This window comes from Hippichthys cyanospilos, chromosome 20 (genome assembly GCF_059441005.1).
Source record: "Hippichthys cyanospilos isolate Australia breed blue-spotted pipefish chromosome 20, RoL_Hcya_1.0, whole genome shotgun sequence".
Classification (NCBI taxonomy): Eukaryota; Metazoa; Chordata; class Actinopteri; order Syngnathiformes; family Syngnathidae; genus Hippichthys; species Hippichthys cyanospilos.
In genome coordinates, this window is record NC_142388.1 from 10,528,742 (window position 1) to 10,545,861 (window position 17,120).

The following is a 17,120-nucleotide window of genomic DNA, read 5'->3' on the forward strand; positions in this document are numbered from 1 at the left end:
GTGTCATGACTCATTAGACCTGCAGGGCTAAACAGCAACAACTCCTTTTCTATGTCTTCTCCCGTGGATGAAATTAACCATCACACAGGTGATGGTCTAAACATTATTGAAAGGAACAGGATGGTTGTCCCCGGGTGGGGGGTTAATGCTTCGAGCCGCCCAAAGGCGTGACGATGATTGGCAATCACACACTCTACAAACTTCATTATCAGACCCTCGTTTTAGCTCCGTTCCTATAAGATAGCGTTGGAACCGGAATGATTGCATACATTGTGAAGCTTACAGTATGACATTCACTTTAAAAGTGTTTTTATTCATGATTCAGGACCACGCTAAAATAAATAAAAAAACACAATCATCTTTTTACATCGACAAAACATTAGATAAGAGCAAAATTGCAAGTATTGGATGCATTTCAAATATACAGTGCAATCATAATATGTAAAGGTGTAAAATATGTGTGTATATATATATATATATATATATATATATATATATATATATATATATATATATATATATATATATATATATATATAGAGAGAGAGAGAGAGAGAGAGAGAGAGAGAGAGAGAGAGAGATAGATAGATAGATAGATAGATAGATAGATAGATAGATAGATAGATAGATAGATATTGAAAGAGTGTATTGATGAATTTATTCCATCCCTTTTCTATAGCCGCTTATCCTCACTAGGTGCTGGTGCCTATCCCACCTGTCTATGGGCAGTGGGTGGGGGACACCTTGGACACAGAGACTTACAACCATTAACACTCAAAATCATACCTAAGGGCAATTTGGAGTCTCCAATACACATACCATGCACATTTTCTGAATATGAGAGAAGACCCAGCTGGGGCAAGCTAGAATTGACCTCTGAAGTGTGAGGCAGACATGCTAACCAGGCTTCCACCGTGCCGCCCTGTTTCAATTTAATTACTTCAATATAATAATAGTATAATAATAGTTTTTCAAGTTAAATTCATTAAAGTTACGTACTGGGGGGGAGGGGGGGCACCATATAATACACAATGTCTACTGTATCTTTTTAAATAAATAACTTCACAAAATAAGGCCAAAAAAAACACCCCATTCCCATACCCTTTACAGATGACAGAAAAGTATGGATTTACATTTTTCATATCATTAGCACCCAGTTTATTATGCTTTGTTTGCTGTTTAATCGCCCATGTACTAGCTCTGGGTAAGCGAACTGCAATACTCAAAACAGATGTTAATTGTACAAATTACAACTGCTTTCATATTGGCACAGATGTAGCTAAAGAAGTTTCAGATAATTTTCAACCAAACATTAGCTTCCACGTCAATAATTCATCTGGGGGTTTTAACACAGGACGGTCTCTCCTGGAGGTTAATGAAACACCGGATCAATAGCACTGATATGAAATCACTGAACAATCACTTGACCTGTTTTCAACAGTACAACATATCAGTTTCAAAGCACGTCTCTCTGCTTAAAGCTTTTTTTTTTTTTTTTTTTTTTTTTTTTTACAAAAAATAAAGAGCGCAAAAGATGGAATGCAAAATAGCGAGTGAACAGTGTGTGTGAATATATATATATATATATATATATATATATATATATATATATATATATATATATATATATATATATATATATATATATATATCTATATATTAGTGCTCATTTAATCCAATAATCCATCCATTTTGCTGGAGAGAACCTACACGGGCACTGGGAGAACATGCAAACTCCACACAGGAAGGCCGTAGTGAACTGAACTTTGAATATAAACCAACCGGCCCGATCCCTACCCCTAGCAAATGAAGGCCCATTATGTTTACTTTCACTCTACGGGTACATTAATGTTGTCTTTCAGGGGCAAAATATCAACCCTTTGCCCTTTTAAAGTTCTTCATGATGGTGCTCCTCTAACACATATTGCATTAAGTGACCTTTTACGTATAGACCGCACTCACATTCAATCTTATCCGGACGCCAAAAAAAACAGCGCTGCGTCCCATGGGGCCTAACATGGCAGCCAGCCGTCAGGGGCCCCGGGTGAGCCGACGTCCATGTTTATTAGGAGAATTGTGCATGTAAGTAGTGGGCTGGATTTCAGTAGAAGAAAGAGGAGAAGGATAAAAAGGGGAGGTTGTAGCCTGGGGCACTCAATCATCCACGCCCGCCACACTCTCATCAACAGTGTGCGCTCATATGTGACGCCCCCTGATGATACTCTGTGGCCTTTTTCTATATTAAAGGAACGAAAAAGGGGAAAAAAATACAGCAAAAAGCACTACACTAAATCACACTTTATCCTTCACTGTAATAAATAAAGCCGGCAATGGATAAAACACGATGTGCTCTGCAAAAATTATTATTTTTTTTTTTGCAGTCAAAAATTGGATGTTTACGCTCGTGTTTAATGTTTTTGTGCTCTGAGCGTGACAAACAGCCGGGAGGCTATAAAAAACGGATGGATGAATCATCAATGGTGGAATTTGGAGAGCTAAATTTGGCTAAGTTTTTTTTTTTTTTTAAGGCGGGGGCATGATTTCAAAAAGCTCGAGAGCTTCTGAGATATATATATATATATATATATATATATATATATATATATATATATATATATAAAAAAAATAATTAAATATAAATATACATACATATATAAACCATAAACAATCCTTTTTTTTTGGTATTTTTTGTGTATTTTATTTCCTTTCTCATATTATTGAACATTACGTTATCCTTATTAACATTATTAACATTATTGTATATTCATGAAATAACTAATATTACTTAGTTTGTTGAGAATTTGTTCTCAGGACTGGTTATCTGCACCAAAACTCCGGTGAGAGAGTACGCAAGTCATCACGTTGAACTTCACATTTATTTTGGCTCATGTATGGTGTATCATGTATTACCTGTTGAATAATAAATAAACAACAATGTTAAAGTCAGTCAACTAACATATAAACACTTGCCGAACTTTAATCTATGAATTTACTGTAATTTTAGCCGACATTAGCGGGTTAGCAGCAACTAACAACAACTACTAACTATAAAGTGCAACCTCTACACAAACAAACACATAAACAGAATAAACACTCATCGCTTACTAAACATGGCAGTAGCGTGTGTTATCAACATAAATGATAATACTGTATATATATATATATATATATATATATATATATATATATATATATATATATATATATATATATATATATATATATATACTGTATATAGATAGATAGATAGATAGATAGATAGATAGATAGATAGATAGATAGATAGATAGATAGATAGATAGATAGATGGATAGATAGATAGATAGATAGATAGATAGATAGATAGATAGATAGATAGATAGATAGATAGATAGATAGATAGATAGATAGATATCACTGGATCTAGAGTATTCCATTCCTTTTTTCCTCTCTCCATTCACTACAGCCACGTGATGCAGGTGGGATGACTCAAAGTTGGACCTAACAGAGCAAACATTTGATGGGGTACAGTGCTTTCAATCATTAGCTGCCAGCAATGACAAACTGTGGTGCACTTAGCCAACATCATTTCACTAACCCAACAACGTGTTTGCAGTTGAAAAGTTGACAGTGCAAAGTGATTGCAAAGCTCAACCATCTCCTTTTTCTCCCTCTTCTTTTTCCTCTTCTGCTGCTGCAGGAATGTATAAACAAGGGAATTCGACCCGGAGACCGGACAGCTCCTCGCGCTGCCAGAAGTTTATTTGGGTAGGTAAAGCTGGAAAAACAATGGATTACAGCGGAGTATTTCAGTCACTGTATTGTATGCACAAGTGTGCATGAAAGCACCTGCAGGAACAAGTTCTTGTAACAAACTTTTTTTCAGATGTATGACCAATAAGTGAGGTGGAAAGGGAAAAAAAATAAGTTAAGGATCTTAATGAGCTCTTTGGGGAAATAAAAAATGCTGGGGAATAAGTACCATTGAGCGAAATTCTTTGTGGGTAAATAATTAATGCTCATTTTATGGATATTAAGTCGTACTTAGGCCCCTTGTTGCATTTAGGAGAAGAGAGTAAAATAAAGTCATTTTATGTGTGCATTCACTTGATGTGGCTTTCAGTTAAAAGTCAATTTTTGCGACTTCTGCAGGTTCTTGAAGCGTTCCTCCATATTGTAACCTTTTTGTTTTACGTGACATTGATGTTAAGTGGTGTTCACATGGGTTAAAGGTCAGCGAGACACAATCCAATTTTTGACGATCGTTTCTGACCTCGAGTGACAGCTGTCAATCAAGTCCGGGCCTGCTCTTATTGTTGACGCTTGATCGAAGAGGACGTTGACCTTTATTTCAATGGATAATTTTATTATTTCAATCAATTACAAAACTTGATCAGGACTGACGATGCTGCTGAATTTATCTTGATTTTTTTTTTGTACTTTTCTGCTGTGTATTCAAACTGTTAAGACTATGCAGAATGAACCCTTTATTGTTATCACAGCAAAAATGTGTTGAAAGACAAATCTTATTCCTTCTTTGAGCTAGTTAATTTATTAATTTGATTAAATGTGTGTTTCTATAGTTAATTAGTCAGTTTATTTTGGTTGAAAAAGTGATTATTTACGATGGTGACTATTATTTTTGTTATTGTTTAATTCTTGGTTAGTTACTACTACTAATAGTGGAGTTGTTTAGGTAGTTTGTTTATTGAAAAACAAAACTTATTTCTTACCTGAGCTAGTTATTTAGATTGATATTTATATTTTTGGAACATTGTTTGGCATAATCGGAGCATAATTTGATTAAATATGTGTTTTTATACTTAGTTAGTTAGTTAGTTAGTTAGTTAGTTAGTTAGTTAGTTAGTTAGTTAGTTAGTTAGTTAGTCAGTTAGTTAGTTAGTTTGTTTGTTTGTTGGTTGGTTAGTTTGTTTGTTAGTTAGTTGTTGGAAATGTGATTATTTCGATTATCATTATTAGTTAGTGTTAATTTTGAGGTTTGCTTGTTGGTTAGTTAGTTACTAATGGCGGAGTTTGTTAGGTAGATTGTTGGTTTAATAGTTACTTTGTTGTAAAACAAATCTTATTTCTTCTCTAAGCGAATTGATTTGATTTATACTTATGTTCTTGGATTGTTGTTTGGCATAATTTGAGCATAATTTGATTAAATGTGTGTTTTTGCAGTGAGTTAACAAGTAAAAATATTGTTTGTTAATGATCTAGTGTTTAGGTTTGTGTGTTTTTTAGTTACTAATGATAGAGTCTGTTGGTTAGTTAGTTACTTTTCTCAATAGGAATACGTTCATTTCACAAAGTAAATGAGGTTGTTTATTTCTTGTTTCGTAAAATAGCAATTTTGCACTTGACTAGGACAGAAAGATTACACAGGTAAAAAAATATGTGACTTTGTACAGTTGTTGGCTTGTTACTCTCTGCAGTTTATTTTTTTGCGAGTTAAAAGCTAGCTAGTTAGCTATCTGGTAAAGTAGCCGTTTGTTGTGTTATGTTCCTGGCCTGTGTTACTGTTTATTTGACATACTTATTTTTCAGTTTCTGTGGTTACCTTTTGTGGGCAAAGTCGGTAGCAATGGAAAGTTGTCAGGTTATTTTTTTTGCTCACTTCCCCCTTGTGAATTTTTCCAAATGTATTAAGGTTATTATAGGGTTATTATAGGGTTTTATTATATACACTACTTTATTAAAGTTGTATCCTCTTAATTTATAGAATTTGGCTATGCTGTTTGTGTAAATTAAAGACCAGTGTGTTTTGATATTGTGTTGTGGTCCGCTTTGGGATCCTTACTTTACGTGTACACACAAACATTCCTGACATTTTTTTTAATTTAATTATTTCTTGATTAGTTAGCTCCATCCATCCATTCAGCCATCCGTCTTACACAAAAACTATCTGACCAACTTGTGTAAACTTTCGCTTTTACCCTTTCACAATTTGTTTGTTGAGTAGTTGAATCGTTGTTTTACATATATTTTATAGGTTCATTGTTCATATTTAAGTAGTTACTTAGTCAGTTAATCAACACGGTGCTATAAAACTAATGTACAGCTGTTCTGTAGCATATGTGGTCCTGATGTTGTGATAAAAATCTTTTGGCTGTATTTTGTCCCACCTTTTATTTTATTGCCACATTGGGCGCATGCTGAAAAACAAAGAACGTTATGAGGTCTGGTGTGTGAGACTGTTGGGGTACAATAATAAAACGGCTCTATGCACAAATTACCTCTCTAATCTCCCAACATGAAAAATTAAACTCCAATATCATTAGTGGGCCGGCAGACTTTTAGTGTTATTATGCAAAGAGGCGTTTTGATATCATAACTCAGCTAAGAGTGGTGAGACACAGAGAGGCACACTATAGTAATTATAATTTTAAAATACATACAAATATGCTATATGTGTTCTACTGTAGATGTAAATATGTGACCTCAGAAAAAGCATGACCAATTTTCACATAATTGTCTAAAAAAAGATGTTTTATTTTTATGCATTTCACCCCCTTTACCTTTGCTTTACTTTTAGCTCACTGTGACTTTGCGAGAGAGAAAAAATAACGTAATTAGACTTACTCTACAATCATGGTATATTTATCATCCAATTCCATGCAAATATTGCATTACATTTTGAGCCTTGGCTGTTGAACTTTTCCTCATGACTTTTTTTCAGTTTTGTCATTGGCCAAAAGTACCACAAAAGCCACAAAAGCAGAGCCTACTTAATGTACCTTGCAAAATATTCTTATAATATTCACATTTAATTTGATGCTCATTAGATGTATTTTATATGAAAGACAAACATGAGGTAAGCATTAATCTACATAAACAATTACCAACCTATACCTTCAAATCATAATATACGCCAAACTCGTTTGTACATCCCACGAACACATTGTAATAAACATGTTTCTAGTAACTCATCAAACTTGTTTTACCAATAAAATTACATAACACTCAATGTACATGCAGGCGTTGTTTTTGAAGGAGTTTCACTCAGCTCGACTCCTTCTTCTTCTTCTTCAGCCCAAAGAAAGTCATGTCAAGTCATGGTTGGGTTTTGTCTTCAGAACTTTTCATTAAAAACGTCCGATCAAGAACCGTGATTGACAATTAATAGGGTTTATTTTTTTACACATCCTACCTGAAAGTATCCTTATTTTAAGCTTCATACGGTTGGTATACTGTACCATTTTCTCATCATTTTCTCTAGAATCACACATTATCGGAACATTTTGGGGGATAAAAATCCAACACAGCTTTTTGGGTTATTCATTCAAAACAAAATGTTATGTTAAATGTGTAATCCACAAAAGCCCCAAATTACACTCTAAAAACAATTGGGGTTAAAAATGATCCAGTTTTTGATCAAAAACGGACTGTATTTCTTTATACCTATAATGGGGTTATTTACCCAACTTACTGTAGGTTGTTTTTTGTGTTACTTATTCCTTTTGATTCTCAGGGAATACGAATAATCCCCAAACTCTTATTTAATGTAAATTACTTTCACGTAGCTATATTCCAAATGACCACACATTGATTGAAAACGAGACTGTAAACTTGTTGGGTTATTCATTTTTTCCAACAACTTGGGTCATTTTAACCCAAAATTTAGGCAATGAATAATTGGGTTGAACCCAAACTTGTGTTGTTTTGAAAAACAAATTTAATTTGTTGTTTTGTGTTGTTTTTTTATTTTGTTTTGTGTTGTTTCATTTGTCCCAAATTTTAGGGTTAACTATACGACTCCAAAAAATTGCATTGGTCTCTTTTCAACCCATTTATTTGGTTATTTTCGATCCAATTGTTTTCAGAGTTCATTTGAGCATCATCTTCTTATTTGCCCTGTGCCTCACACTTTGGCGCATGGAGAACTTAGTTTTGTCAGTGAAAGTTTGTTCCTCCTCCCTTCCGTGGTTTGCTGGGGGAGTAGTCTTAGTATAGGTGGAGGTGGAGAACTAAGGTGGGTCAGGGTGTTGTGTTAGTCGTACTCTGGATACATTAAAAGGACTTTTCAGTCCTTTACTAGTGTATGCTTGAGTTTTTTTTTTTTTTTTTTTTTTCCTGAGTCCATCAATTTTCTTTGCTGGTAGGTTTATAGTGGAGTTTGTTTGTATTTTAGTCCAGTCATTTCTGGTGAGCGGTTAATGGGTTCCTTGGGTGGTATGTGTAGCTATATAACTTTATATTCCAGATGTTTGTCTAGTTCAGAGGTTTTCAACCTTTTTTTAGAGATGCATCCCTTAGATTTTTTTGCAGCCTTTACAAGAGTGCTGTGTCATCCATGTCTGATTTTTAAAACTTTGGAACGGTATCTGTTGGCGTATTTTACTCAGAAACTCCAGAAGATAGATCGTGTAACTTGGTCTGTTTTTTCTCTGGCTCGTCTAACAGAAAATTGTATTACTAATGGCAATGTGCATCCCTGTAAAATTTAACAAAATAAAGGTATACACATTTTGCTAAGGGAACACTATAACACAATTAAGCAAGATTTTACTTCATGTTGTAGTTGCAATTGTGGTGTTCTTGTGACAGCATTAAAAAGAATTAGATTCCCAGAAGCCTTGTTAAAGGTTACATATCTACTGTCATGACATTAAATTAGACTTGCTTATCGCTGTAAAAGCCCTGTTAAAATCATGACCTCATGCTCTTTTGTTTTATAACTCCATCCCGCCTTTTCAATGTACTGTTACTGCTAAGATTTCAGTTCTTAACCTGAGCTAAAGAGCAAAATAAACCGAGCAAATGATGCATGAGATCAGGCAGCTTGAAAGTATGAAATAAAAAAATAAATAAAAAAAAACTGGATTAGTCACCACTAATATAGATAGGCACAGCAAGCCATATATTTAGGGCATATTTGAGGTAAAACAAAAACAAAACAAAAAATCTAATGATGGACACATTAGTTGTGCATAAACAGTGATCCACTAATCTCCAACTATTAACATATATCAAAAAGCTTCGACTTTTCACACACGTGTATCAAATAATTTCATGAAATCTTTCTTAAATGCACTTGAGCACATGTATTTACTTGAGAAATTTTATGATATGTGCCGTCATTGTTTCTGCAGGTCCCGTGCAAACTTTCATTCAGCATACAAGGGTTGGAAGCACTTTTTATTTATTTATTTATTTATATTTGAGTCTATGTGCTTGTGGGTAGCCAGAATAACAGCATGTATTGTTTGAGCGTTGGGGAAGGTTTTTTATTTGTCCGAGTGCTCTTTGCGTGTGTTTGTGCACACATTTAGATGGATGAGGACAAAGTGCAGCCCAGCGGCGAGCCCCTTAAGCCTTTTATCGGTGAGAACGATGGCGAAGTGGACCTTCGCAACAGGGTAACAGTGTACAGCGTGACAGAAACCCCGCCCTGGTACCTGTCCATTTTCTTGGCCTTTCAGGTGATTCAAAACTCTTTCCCTAAAAAAATTGCCTTTTGTGATATTTTGGTCCAATTTACCACAGTGTTGTATGTGCTCCGCAGCATTACCTGACGGCGTTTGGCAGCAACATCGCCATCCCGCTTATCTTAGCGGATGGTCTGTGTTTGCAGCATGACGGCTTGACCCAGAGTCAACTCATCAACAGCATCTTCTTTGTTTCGGGGCTGTGCACCATTCTGCAGGTCACCTTCGGCATCAGGTGTGAAGATGCTAAACATTAGGGTTGGAACATTCCAAGAATTGACAAAATGAATGCTATTTTCTCATGCTAATTAGTCAGCTTAAAAATGAAAATATGACTATTGGTTGTTAGGCTTCCCATCCTGCAGGGGGGTACATTCGCATTACTCACTCCAGCGTTGGCCATCTTGTCCGTACCCGAATTCCAGTGTCCCTCCTGGACCAAAAACGCCAGCCTGGTGAACACGTCCTCACCCGTTTTCATCGATCTTTGGCAGACCCGAATGAGAAGGGTGAGCCGTCTCAAACAATCTCATATATAATTGAATAACCTATCAGTTTTCCATTTTTTTGCTCCCAGCTGCAGGGCTCCATCATGGTGGCTTCCCTCCTGCAGATCCTGGTGGGATTCTCTGGCCTGGTTGGCTTCCTCATGCGCTTCGTCGGCCCTCTCACCATCGCGCCCACCATCTCGCTCATTGGTCTGTCCATATATGATGCAGCCGGACTCAGGGCCGGCAGCCACTGGGGAATCTCAGCCATGTGCGTTTGCTACACTTGAACCAGAATGTCTCTTTGTGTGTTGAGCCTGGGGTTATCAAACATTATAATTTGCGATAAATTATAATATCGTACCATAATTTTTCTTAAAACGGGAATTCCTACATATTGGATTGGGCATGTCAATAAGATCAGTCTCTTGACCTTAGCAGTGGTGATAATTAGCAGTGATTGTGAGGTATCATCACATACATCTGAAATCCCTCCATGAATGCATGAATACGCTGTAAAAATTGAGTTAAAAAAATAAATGAACTAATAGGCAGGTACAATATTAGCAAATTTAATTTCATGCGCTTTAATGCCACAGCAAAAACGGTTCATTTTCTTTTCTCTGTAAAAGTAGTTCTAGACTTTATATCATCAGACAGTTTAATTAATCACACAGGATGTCATCCAAAAATGCTTTGCTGTACTTGTCTGAAAAAATATTTCCTAGGGGGTACGTCACTGAAAAAAAAAGCTTGAGAACCACTTCTAAAAAAAAGGGGTCAATTCTTGTAATCTGATTCAATGTATTTTTAATCCTGTGACATGAACACTTGCAGCCTCCTTTCAAATTAAGATAAAATGAATTGGGACATGATACAACTAAATTGTGTTAGAGTGACTCCTTTGCAAAATCTGGTATGCCTTTATTTTGTTAAGTTGTATCTGGATGCGAATTGCCTTTAGTTCCTATGACATTAAAGTGGTCTTTCTTTTCAACTATGTACAGGACTGCGGGCTTGATCATCCTCTTCTCACAGTACATGCGAGGTATCGGCGTACCAATCCCCGCGTACAGCAAGGCTAGGAAACTGCATACCAAAAAGTTCCACCTCTTTCAGACGATGCCCGTAGGTCCTCAAAGATGCTACGCTGTAGTTAGCGTACAATGCTAAGAATTGATGTCCGTTAGATTCTGCTGGGGATCGCCGTCTCCTGGTTAGTGTGCCACCTGCTCACCATCTACAACGTGCTTCCGTCTGATCCGGACCAGTACGGATACCAGGCCCGGACTGATGCAAAGGGGGACATGGTAGGTCAGGCCCCCTGGTTTGTCCTACCTTATCCAGGTAAGCTTTTCCATCGATCCACAAATCCATTTTATTCATCTCGAAGGGGTTCTCAAATGTTTTGGTTCAAGTGAAGCTATGGTTCAACAAAAGCTTGACCACAGGTTAGAAATCCCTAATCAAGAACCGCTGTTTTCGCCAGGCCAGTGGGGCACCCCGACAGTGAGCGTGGCAGGCATAATTGGCATGATGGCAGGAATTGTGTGTTCCATGGCTGAGTCAGTGGGCGACTACCACGCTTGTGCCAAGCTGTCGGGGGCGCCGCCCCCGCCCAAGCACGCCATCAACCGGGGAATCGGCGTAGAGGGGATTGGCAGCTTGTTGGCGGCGTCCTTCGGCACCGGTAACGGCACCACCTCATTCAGCGAGAACGTGGCCGCCCTGGGCATCACCAAGGTTTGAAAGATATCGATACGTCATTTGATGTTTTAATTGTGCACTCTATAGGCTGGTACTATCGCAGTATTGAACAGTTAGATGTTGGATTGCAAGATTTTCAAGTTGAAAGCAGCATTCAACATTTTGTTATTCACAGCAAGTTGTCCCGGTCCTGAAGGAGCAAAGCTCACTAAAATACACTATTTGACTCATGTCATGATGGTCTTTAACATTTTGGAGTGAAAAATAGGCGTAGCTTTTTGTTGTTGGATCTCCGAGTTCTTGAAAGTTTGGTAGTGTCACCGTGGCACAGGTGGGAAGTCGAATGGTGATTCTACTCAGCGGAGTCGTCATGATACTGATGGGGGTCCTAGGTAAAATTGGAGCCATCTTCTCCACCATCCCCAACCCTGTAATCGGAGGGATGTTCCTGACTATGTTTGGGGTCATCGCTGCGACGGGGATCTCTAACCTGCAGGTGCCCTGGAGTGATTTTTTTTCCTCTAAAATAAAAATGTCATCCAGTAACCTTTACCTTCCTTTTTGCGGTTGTTTTAGGCAACAGATATGAATTCCTCCAGGAACATCTTTGTGTTCGGTTTCTCTGTGTTTTCCGGATTGGTCATTCCCAATTGGATGGCTAAGAATGCAAATATGTTGGCCACAGGTATGAGTCACGTGTTTCTGCTGCCATTTTAAGCCATGAGTTTTCTAATTTATTGCTTTCTGCGGGGTGATAGTACCAGTACGCATGAAGCCCCCGAACTCCAATTTGCGAGCCTTTGTGTTTTTCCATAGGTTTAAGTGAGGTAGACGCAGTGTTACAGATCCTTCTTACAACTCACATGTTTGTCGGAGGCCTCCTGGGATTTGTTTTGGACAACACTATTCCTGGTAAGTTTAAACTAAAATCTACTCACTTGTCATCTCGCTTGTCGTCCAAAAGTTTTTTTTATTTATTATTTTTTGTAATACAGGTACCAAACGCGAGCGTGGACTGTTTGTCACAGAGGAAACACAACGGCAGGCTTCCGGTACATTGGAAACTGAAGACATTTACAACCTCCCTTTTGGCATCACAAAGTTTCTGTCGTCAATGCCTTGGGTTCGCTACATCCCGTTCTGCCCTTGGGGAGGCAAAGAGGCCCAGAGCAAGTCAGACGGAGAAACGGCCTAGAAGAGACGGGGTAGGAGCTTCTTGGACTCTCGTCTTCGGGTTTGCCTACAATGTACAGTACCTATGAAAATAACATGACGTCATTGGGGTGGCGGTACTCTTTAAAGGGACAGTGTGTAAGATTTCGACTGTTATTCATTACAGACAGCAGGAGGTGCTGCTGGTGCTGCATTTACCATTGCCTGTAACTATAACAAACATGGCCGCCTCCAGAGAAGTGCCACCCCCCATGTAATATAATTTAATGATAACTAGACCTATGATTATATTTAAAACATACTGTTGCTCATTAAGGATGCATTTATGTACATGTTTTGTGAAATTTACAATAATTTAATTGAATTCTTTTGAATGAAAAACACTCTAAATCTTACACACTGTCCCTTAACTTCAATTCTACATTTTAGACAAACTGCAATAATTGGGTGGTACCCAGAAATGTTCTGCTTTTGTATGCTTGACTGTTTCAGTTTTTTTGGTGCATGTCATTAACTTTAAAGCTTACACCTTATCACTCTCATAAAAAGGGTTACCATGCTGTTACTTGGCTTGTTACTCACATTACTTATACTACTCTAAACCATACTCTCCTTCAAGACCATACCTGCACAAATGTCAAATCCTGGTCATGTATTATGCATTCCTATGCTCCGAAAATGTGTATTCATGGCTTGTCACTGTAATTTCCTCTGTTGTTTTACATTTTGCTTTCAAACATATCTGAACAATTTTAGCCCCAGAAAAGCTACAAGCATTGGTTTGGTTCAGCAAAGTTCTACTGTTGTACCGTATACACTTTTTGGGGACATACCTGTAACGTTTTAGCCCTCAGAGCTTCTATTTAGCTATCCTAGACTTTTTTCCAGACCATATATTTAACTATTTGGCATAAAATAAAGTTATACCATCAAAGGTTTGCTGACCTTCCCTTGAATCTTCTTTGGAGCATACCTATGGTTTCTTGGCAATGGAAAGGGTATAGACTTAGGGCAGCACCCTCAAAGGGTTCTACCCCTGACATTTCTTTGGAACCTATTTCTGCACAGTACTTTTTCGGGCCTGGAAATCACAGACAGGGATATGCGTAATCAAGGGTTTTTTAGGGAACATACAGGTACTCTTTGGCACCTATTTGCTGTTCAATATTTATAGATAGTCATCCCTTTTTTGTACTTTTCACACTTTCAACTGTTAAAAACTTACTGTGACTTGTAATTTTGAACTATTGGGGCTTCTTTTACATAAATGGTTTCCTATCCGTTTATTTTTCTGACAGTGTACCGGGCAACTGAATATGTGGCTAGCAATAAAGTTTTTATTGCTGCATTCACTCAATCTTTATTATATTGCACTACAATGATTCCATGAGTGATAACAGTAACAGAACGAACAGAAAGCAAATAACTTTGACTTTTCTCACAATCCAGGAAGCTGTAATAAGTTGGAGAGACATTCAGAAGTGACCCAGGATGTACCTTGTGGATTCTCTGCTATATTCACAAGGTCCAGTGACCATGACGACAACCTGACTTTAAAACTCTAACTAAGGAATTAAACACTAACTTGAGGGTAAAGGTAACCCTGACATGAATAATTCGAAACTAATTTGAAACACTAATCTATCTGAAACGCAAACCTTGGCCTGAAACCCATAACCAAAACATTTTTCTGAAGCCTGTCTAAAAAAACATAATAGATATGAAACCATAACTTTGGTTTCAAATATGGCTTGAAACCCTAATCCTGTTGTATAATCATATCTTCTGCTTCTTTACCCTTTAACCCGGACTTGAAACCTTAATGTGCAACCCTAAAACTGGCTTGAGACCCTCATTTAAAACATACATTTCAGTTTCTTTTCATTCAAGCTCATGATCACTCATCAGTTCTCAGTAAATGACGAGCATTTGGGTTCGACAGATCCTTTTATAAATTTCCAAATCAACATTTCATCAGGCTGCTATTGAGCCATTAGTATGATCGACGAGGTCCTTGTGAAAGCTGTCTAACGGCGCCTTTCTGGTGTGAACTTTAATGAAAATGTGGTTAGGAGACTCCAAGGGAAAACGTGAGACAGAAAAGACAAATTGGCATATGATATCCACGACATCACACCGAGTTATAACACATCAGTCAGGTCGGATGCTTGTACATACCATTTAGTTCTCTCAAACTTGACATTTTTATCCCAAGCGTGAAACGGCATATTAATGAGCTCCTTGCCTTGATTTTTTTTTTCCAGACCCATTATGCAGCTGGAAAGTCTGCCACGCTAACTCATAGCAATAACATCTGACAAATGAATGCACAAAGATTATTATCATAAGATGAATCATTTTAGGTTTTTGTGGGCATCACAGATGTAGATCAGCGTGTACGATGAATCCACAGAAGCTCATTAAAGTCAGATAATCATGGAACAGATATTTAGTTATTTTAAATTTATGGTCGTTATCTCACTGGTTTGGAGCAAGTTTTTGTGCAAACTTCAAAGCCTGACGTCATGTAAACGGATTAACTTCAACTAAATGTTGTATTTGTGTACGCTAATGAGAACTTGTAGATATGAAACTGGGAGGTTGAAAGTGTGCGCTTCCTTGTGTTAGAACTTAAGAAATACACTAAAATATTCATATGCATGCTGCAGTTTTCACAGCCCCCCTGCGAGCCTTCTTTGACTACACTTTGTTTTTCTTTACACACAGCAGTGGGACAGGACTCCATGTTTATTTACACGACAGATCCAGTCCTTCCCTGCAGATGGATGACACAGTAATCAGATGTAGAATTCAAATGAGGATCTCTCCAGTTTTTTGGGCTGGTCTTCTCCAAAGTATAATAACTGCAATAGTTTCCTCAGCCGCCAAAGCTTGCAAGTTGCAAGCATGCAAATTCGGCGTTCGGGAAGTTGCAGTATCATTCTCGAACACTAGATGATAGAAAAGACCCACTTTTGGTTTGGAAGCGCGTCAGAGGTAAGTAAACTTTTTTTTTTTTTTTAATGTGGACTTGGGTTTGCGGCTCAATTTGCGAATATCACATGACCAAACTAACAAAACAGGTAGCCTAAGCCGTGTTTGGTCGTTGCTGTGATTTTATTTTCAGTTGACAACAATTGTCAAAACTTCCGCCCCCTGAGATGGTTTAAAATTGGTGGTTTTTGTTGCTTAATTCACACCACAAACACCATATTTATCCGTGTTAAGGCTAGCGGGGGTTCAGAGAACATGATATTATTGTAATTATCATTTTAATGGACTTTTTTATGCGATTTGATGATGGTATGATATACTGGCTTTGAGGACTGAAATTTCAAGCCACAAAAAAAAAAACTTTCTATGATTACTCATCAAACTGAGCCCTGCAATGAAGTCAATTTTCTCCCAATTTTGAGTCAGAAGTAGCTTGGATAATGGATGGCGGGATACAAAAATAATCTCAGAAAGGTTTTGAAGGACCACTGTAAATAATGCTAAAATGACCACAGAAACCAAATATTTTTAGACACTTTTTTGGGGTCTAACCATGACAGACATCCACACCTATTTTAATGATGTGAAGTGGTTCGGCGTTTCAAACTCATGAATTTATCAAGAACTGTTGGAAAAAGCTCCCCAAATACCCTTTGACCGGTCTTTTAAAGCAAAATAACACATTTTTTCAGCATGACTTATTCATATTTTGTGGTTTTAGTCATATACTTGTCTACAAAACTAAACTATGCCGCTGTTCTTATCATTTGGAATTTAAAACTCTGAGGTCAATCATTTCACCAGTTTGCAAATACAAAGCATGACTGCGTTGAGTTGAATGTAGTTCGTAAAACACCGTAAAAATGACTTCTCTCAGGTTCACTTCTAACAATGATAACTATTTTAACCATTACTTTGGCGGTCAATGCCAACTAAGCATTATTACGTCAAGTAAGTCCAAAGTGTGCGCACTCCGATTAGGAAAAAAAGGAACGTGTGGTTTCCAACAACGGCAGACGTATCCAAACGCATCACTATCACCGCGACCCTTGTTTATAAACGAAAATGGCAGAAACGTCGACAGAAAGATGCAAAAAAAAGAAAAAAAAAGAATGATGGATCTAGAAAGGGGAAGAAAAGGGGAGACTTTCCCGTTAAAGGTGTGAGAACAACTCAAAAAACGCAAATGTTGTTGACCGGCCCAGTTATCGAAACCGGAGATGATAAACGGTATCCAGTAGTGATGTATCGGTCGTGAACGAGCCGGTACAAAGAGCCGGCTCTTCGACGTGAACGATGAGAGCCGGCACCCTCCTTCGAGAGCCTGCTCTGTCATTTTGTTGCTTGT

The 17,120-nt window shown here is 37.5% G+C and overlaps 1 protein-coding gene across 3 annotated transcripts; it reads left to right on the forward strand.

Moving 5' to 3' along the window:
• Nucleotides 1-3,617: 3,617 nt before the first annotated feature.
• LOC148407371 (solute carrier family 23 member 2-like) lies at nt 3,618-14,130 on the forward strand. 3 transcript variants are annotated; one of them, XM_088403323.1, is made up of 13 exons: nt 3,670-3,747; nt 9,075-9,106; nt 9,255-9,404; nt 9,488-9,645; nt 9,760-9,919; nt 9,988-10,169; nt 10,906-11,026; nt 11,089-11,245; nt 11,388-11,641; nt 11,937-12,101; nt 12,182-12,290; nt 12,422-12,517; nt 12,601-14,130. In XM_088403323.1, the coding sequence occupies exons 3-13, from the start codon at nt 9,255-9,257 to the stop codon at nt 12,798-12,800; spliced, it is 1,752 nt and encodes a 583-aa protein (XP_088259449.1). In that variant the 5' UTR covers nt 3,670-3,747; nt 9,075-9,106; the 3' UTR covers nt 12,801-14,130. The 3 variants fall into 3 exon arrangements, with proteins under 3 accessions (XP_088259447.1, XP_088259449.1, XP_088259448.1); XM_088403321.1 differs by lacking the exon at nt 9,075-9,106 and having other exon boundaries at nt 3,618-3,747; XM_088403322.1 differs by lacking the exons at nt 3,670-3,747; nt 9,075-9,106 and adding an exon at nt 8,038-8,080.
• Nucleotides 14,131-17,120: the final 2,990 nt, after the last annotated feature.

What these genes read in the sequence shown, in the direction of transcription:
- LOC148407371 (XM_088403321.1), top strand. Translation starts at nt 3,682, where the DNA reads ATGTATAAACAAGGGAATTCGACCCGGAGACCGGACAGCTCCTCGCGC. An exon ending in GCTGCCAGAAGTTTATTTGG is followed by an intron (nt 3,748 to 9,254) that starts GTAGGTAAAGCT and finishes GCACACATTTAG; the next exon opens with ATGGATGAGGACAAAGTGCA. An exon ending in CCATTTTCTTGGCCTTTCAG is followed by an intron (nt 9,405 to 9,487) that starts GTGATTCAAAAC and finishes TGTGCTCCGCAG; the next exon opens with CATTACCTGACGGCGTTTGG.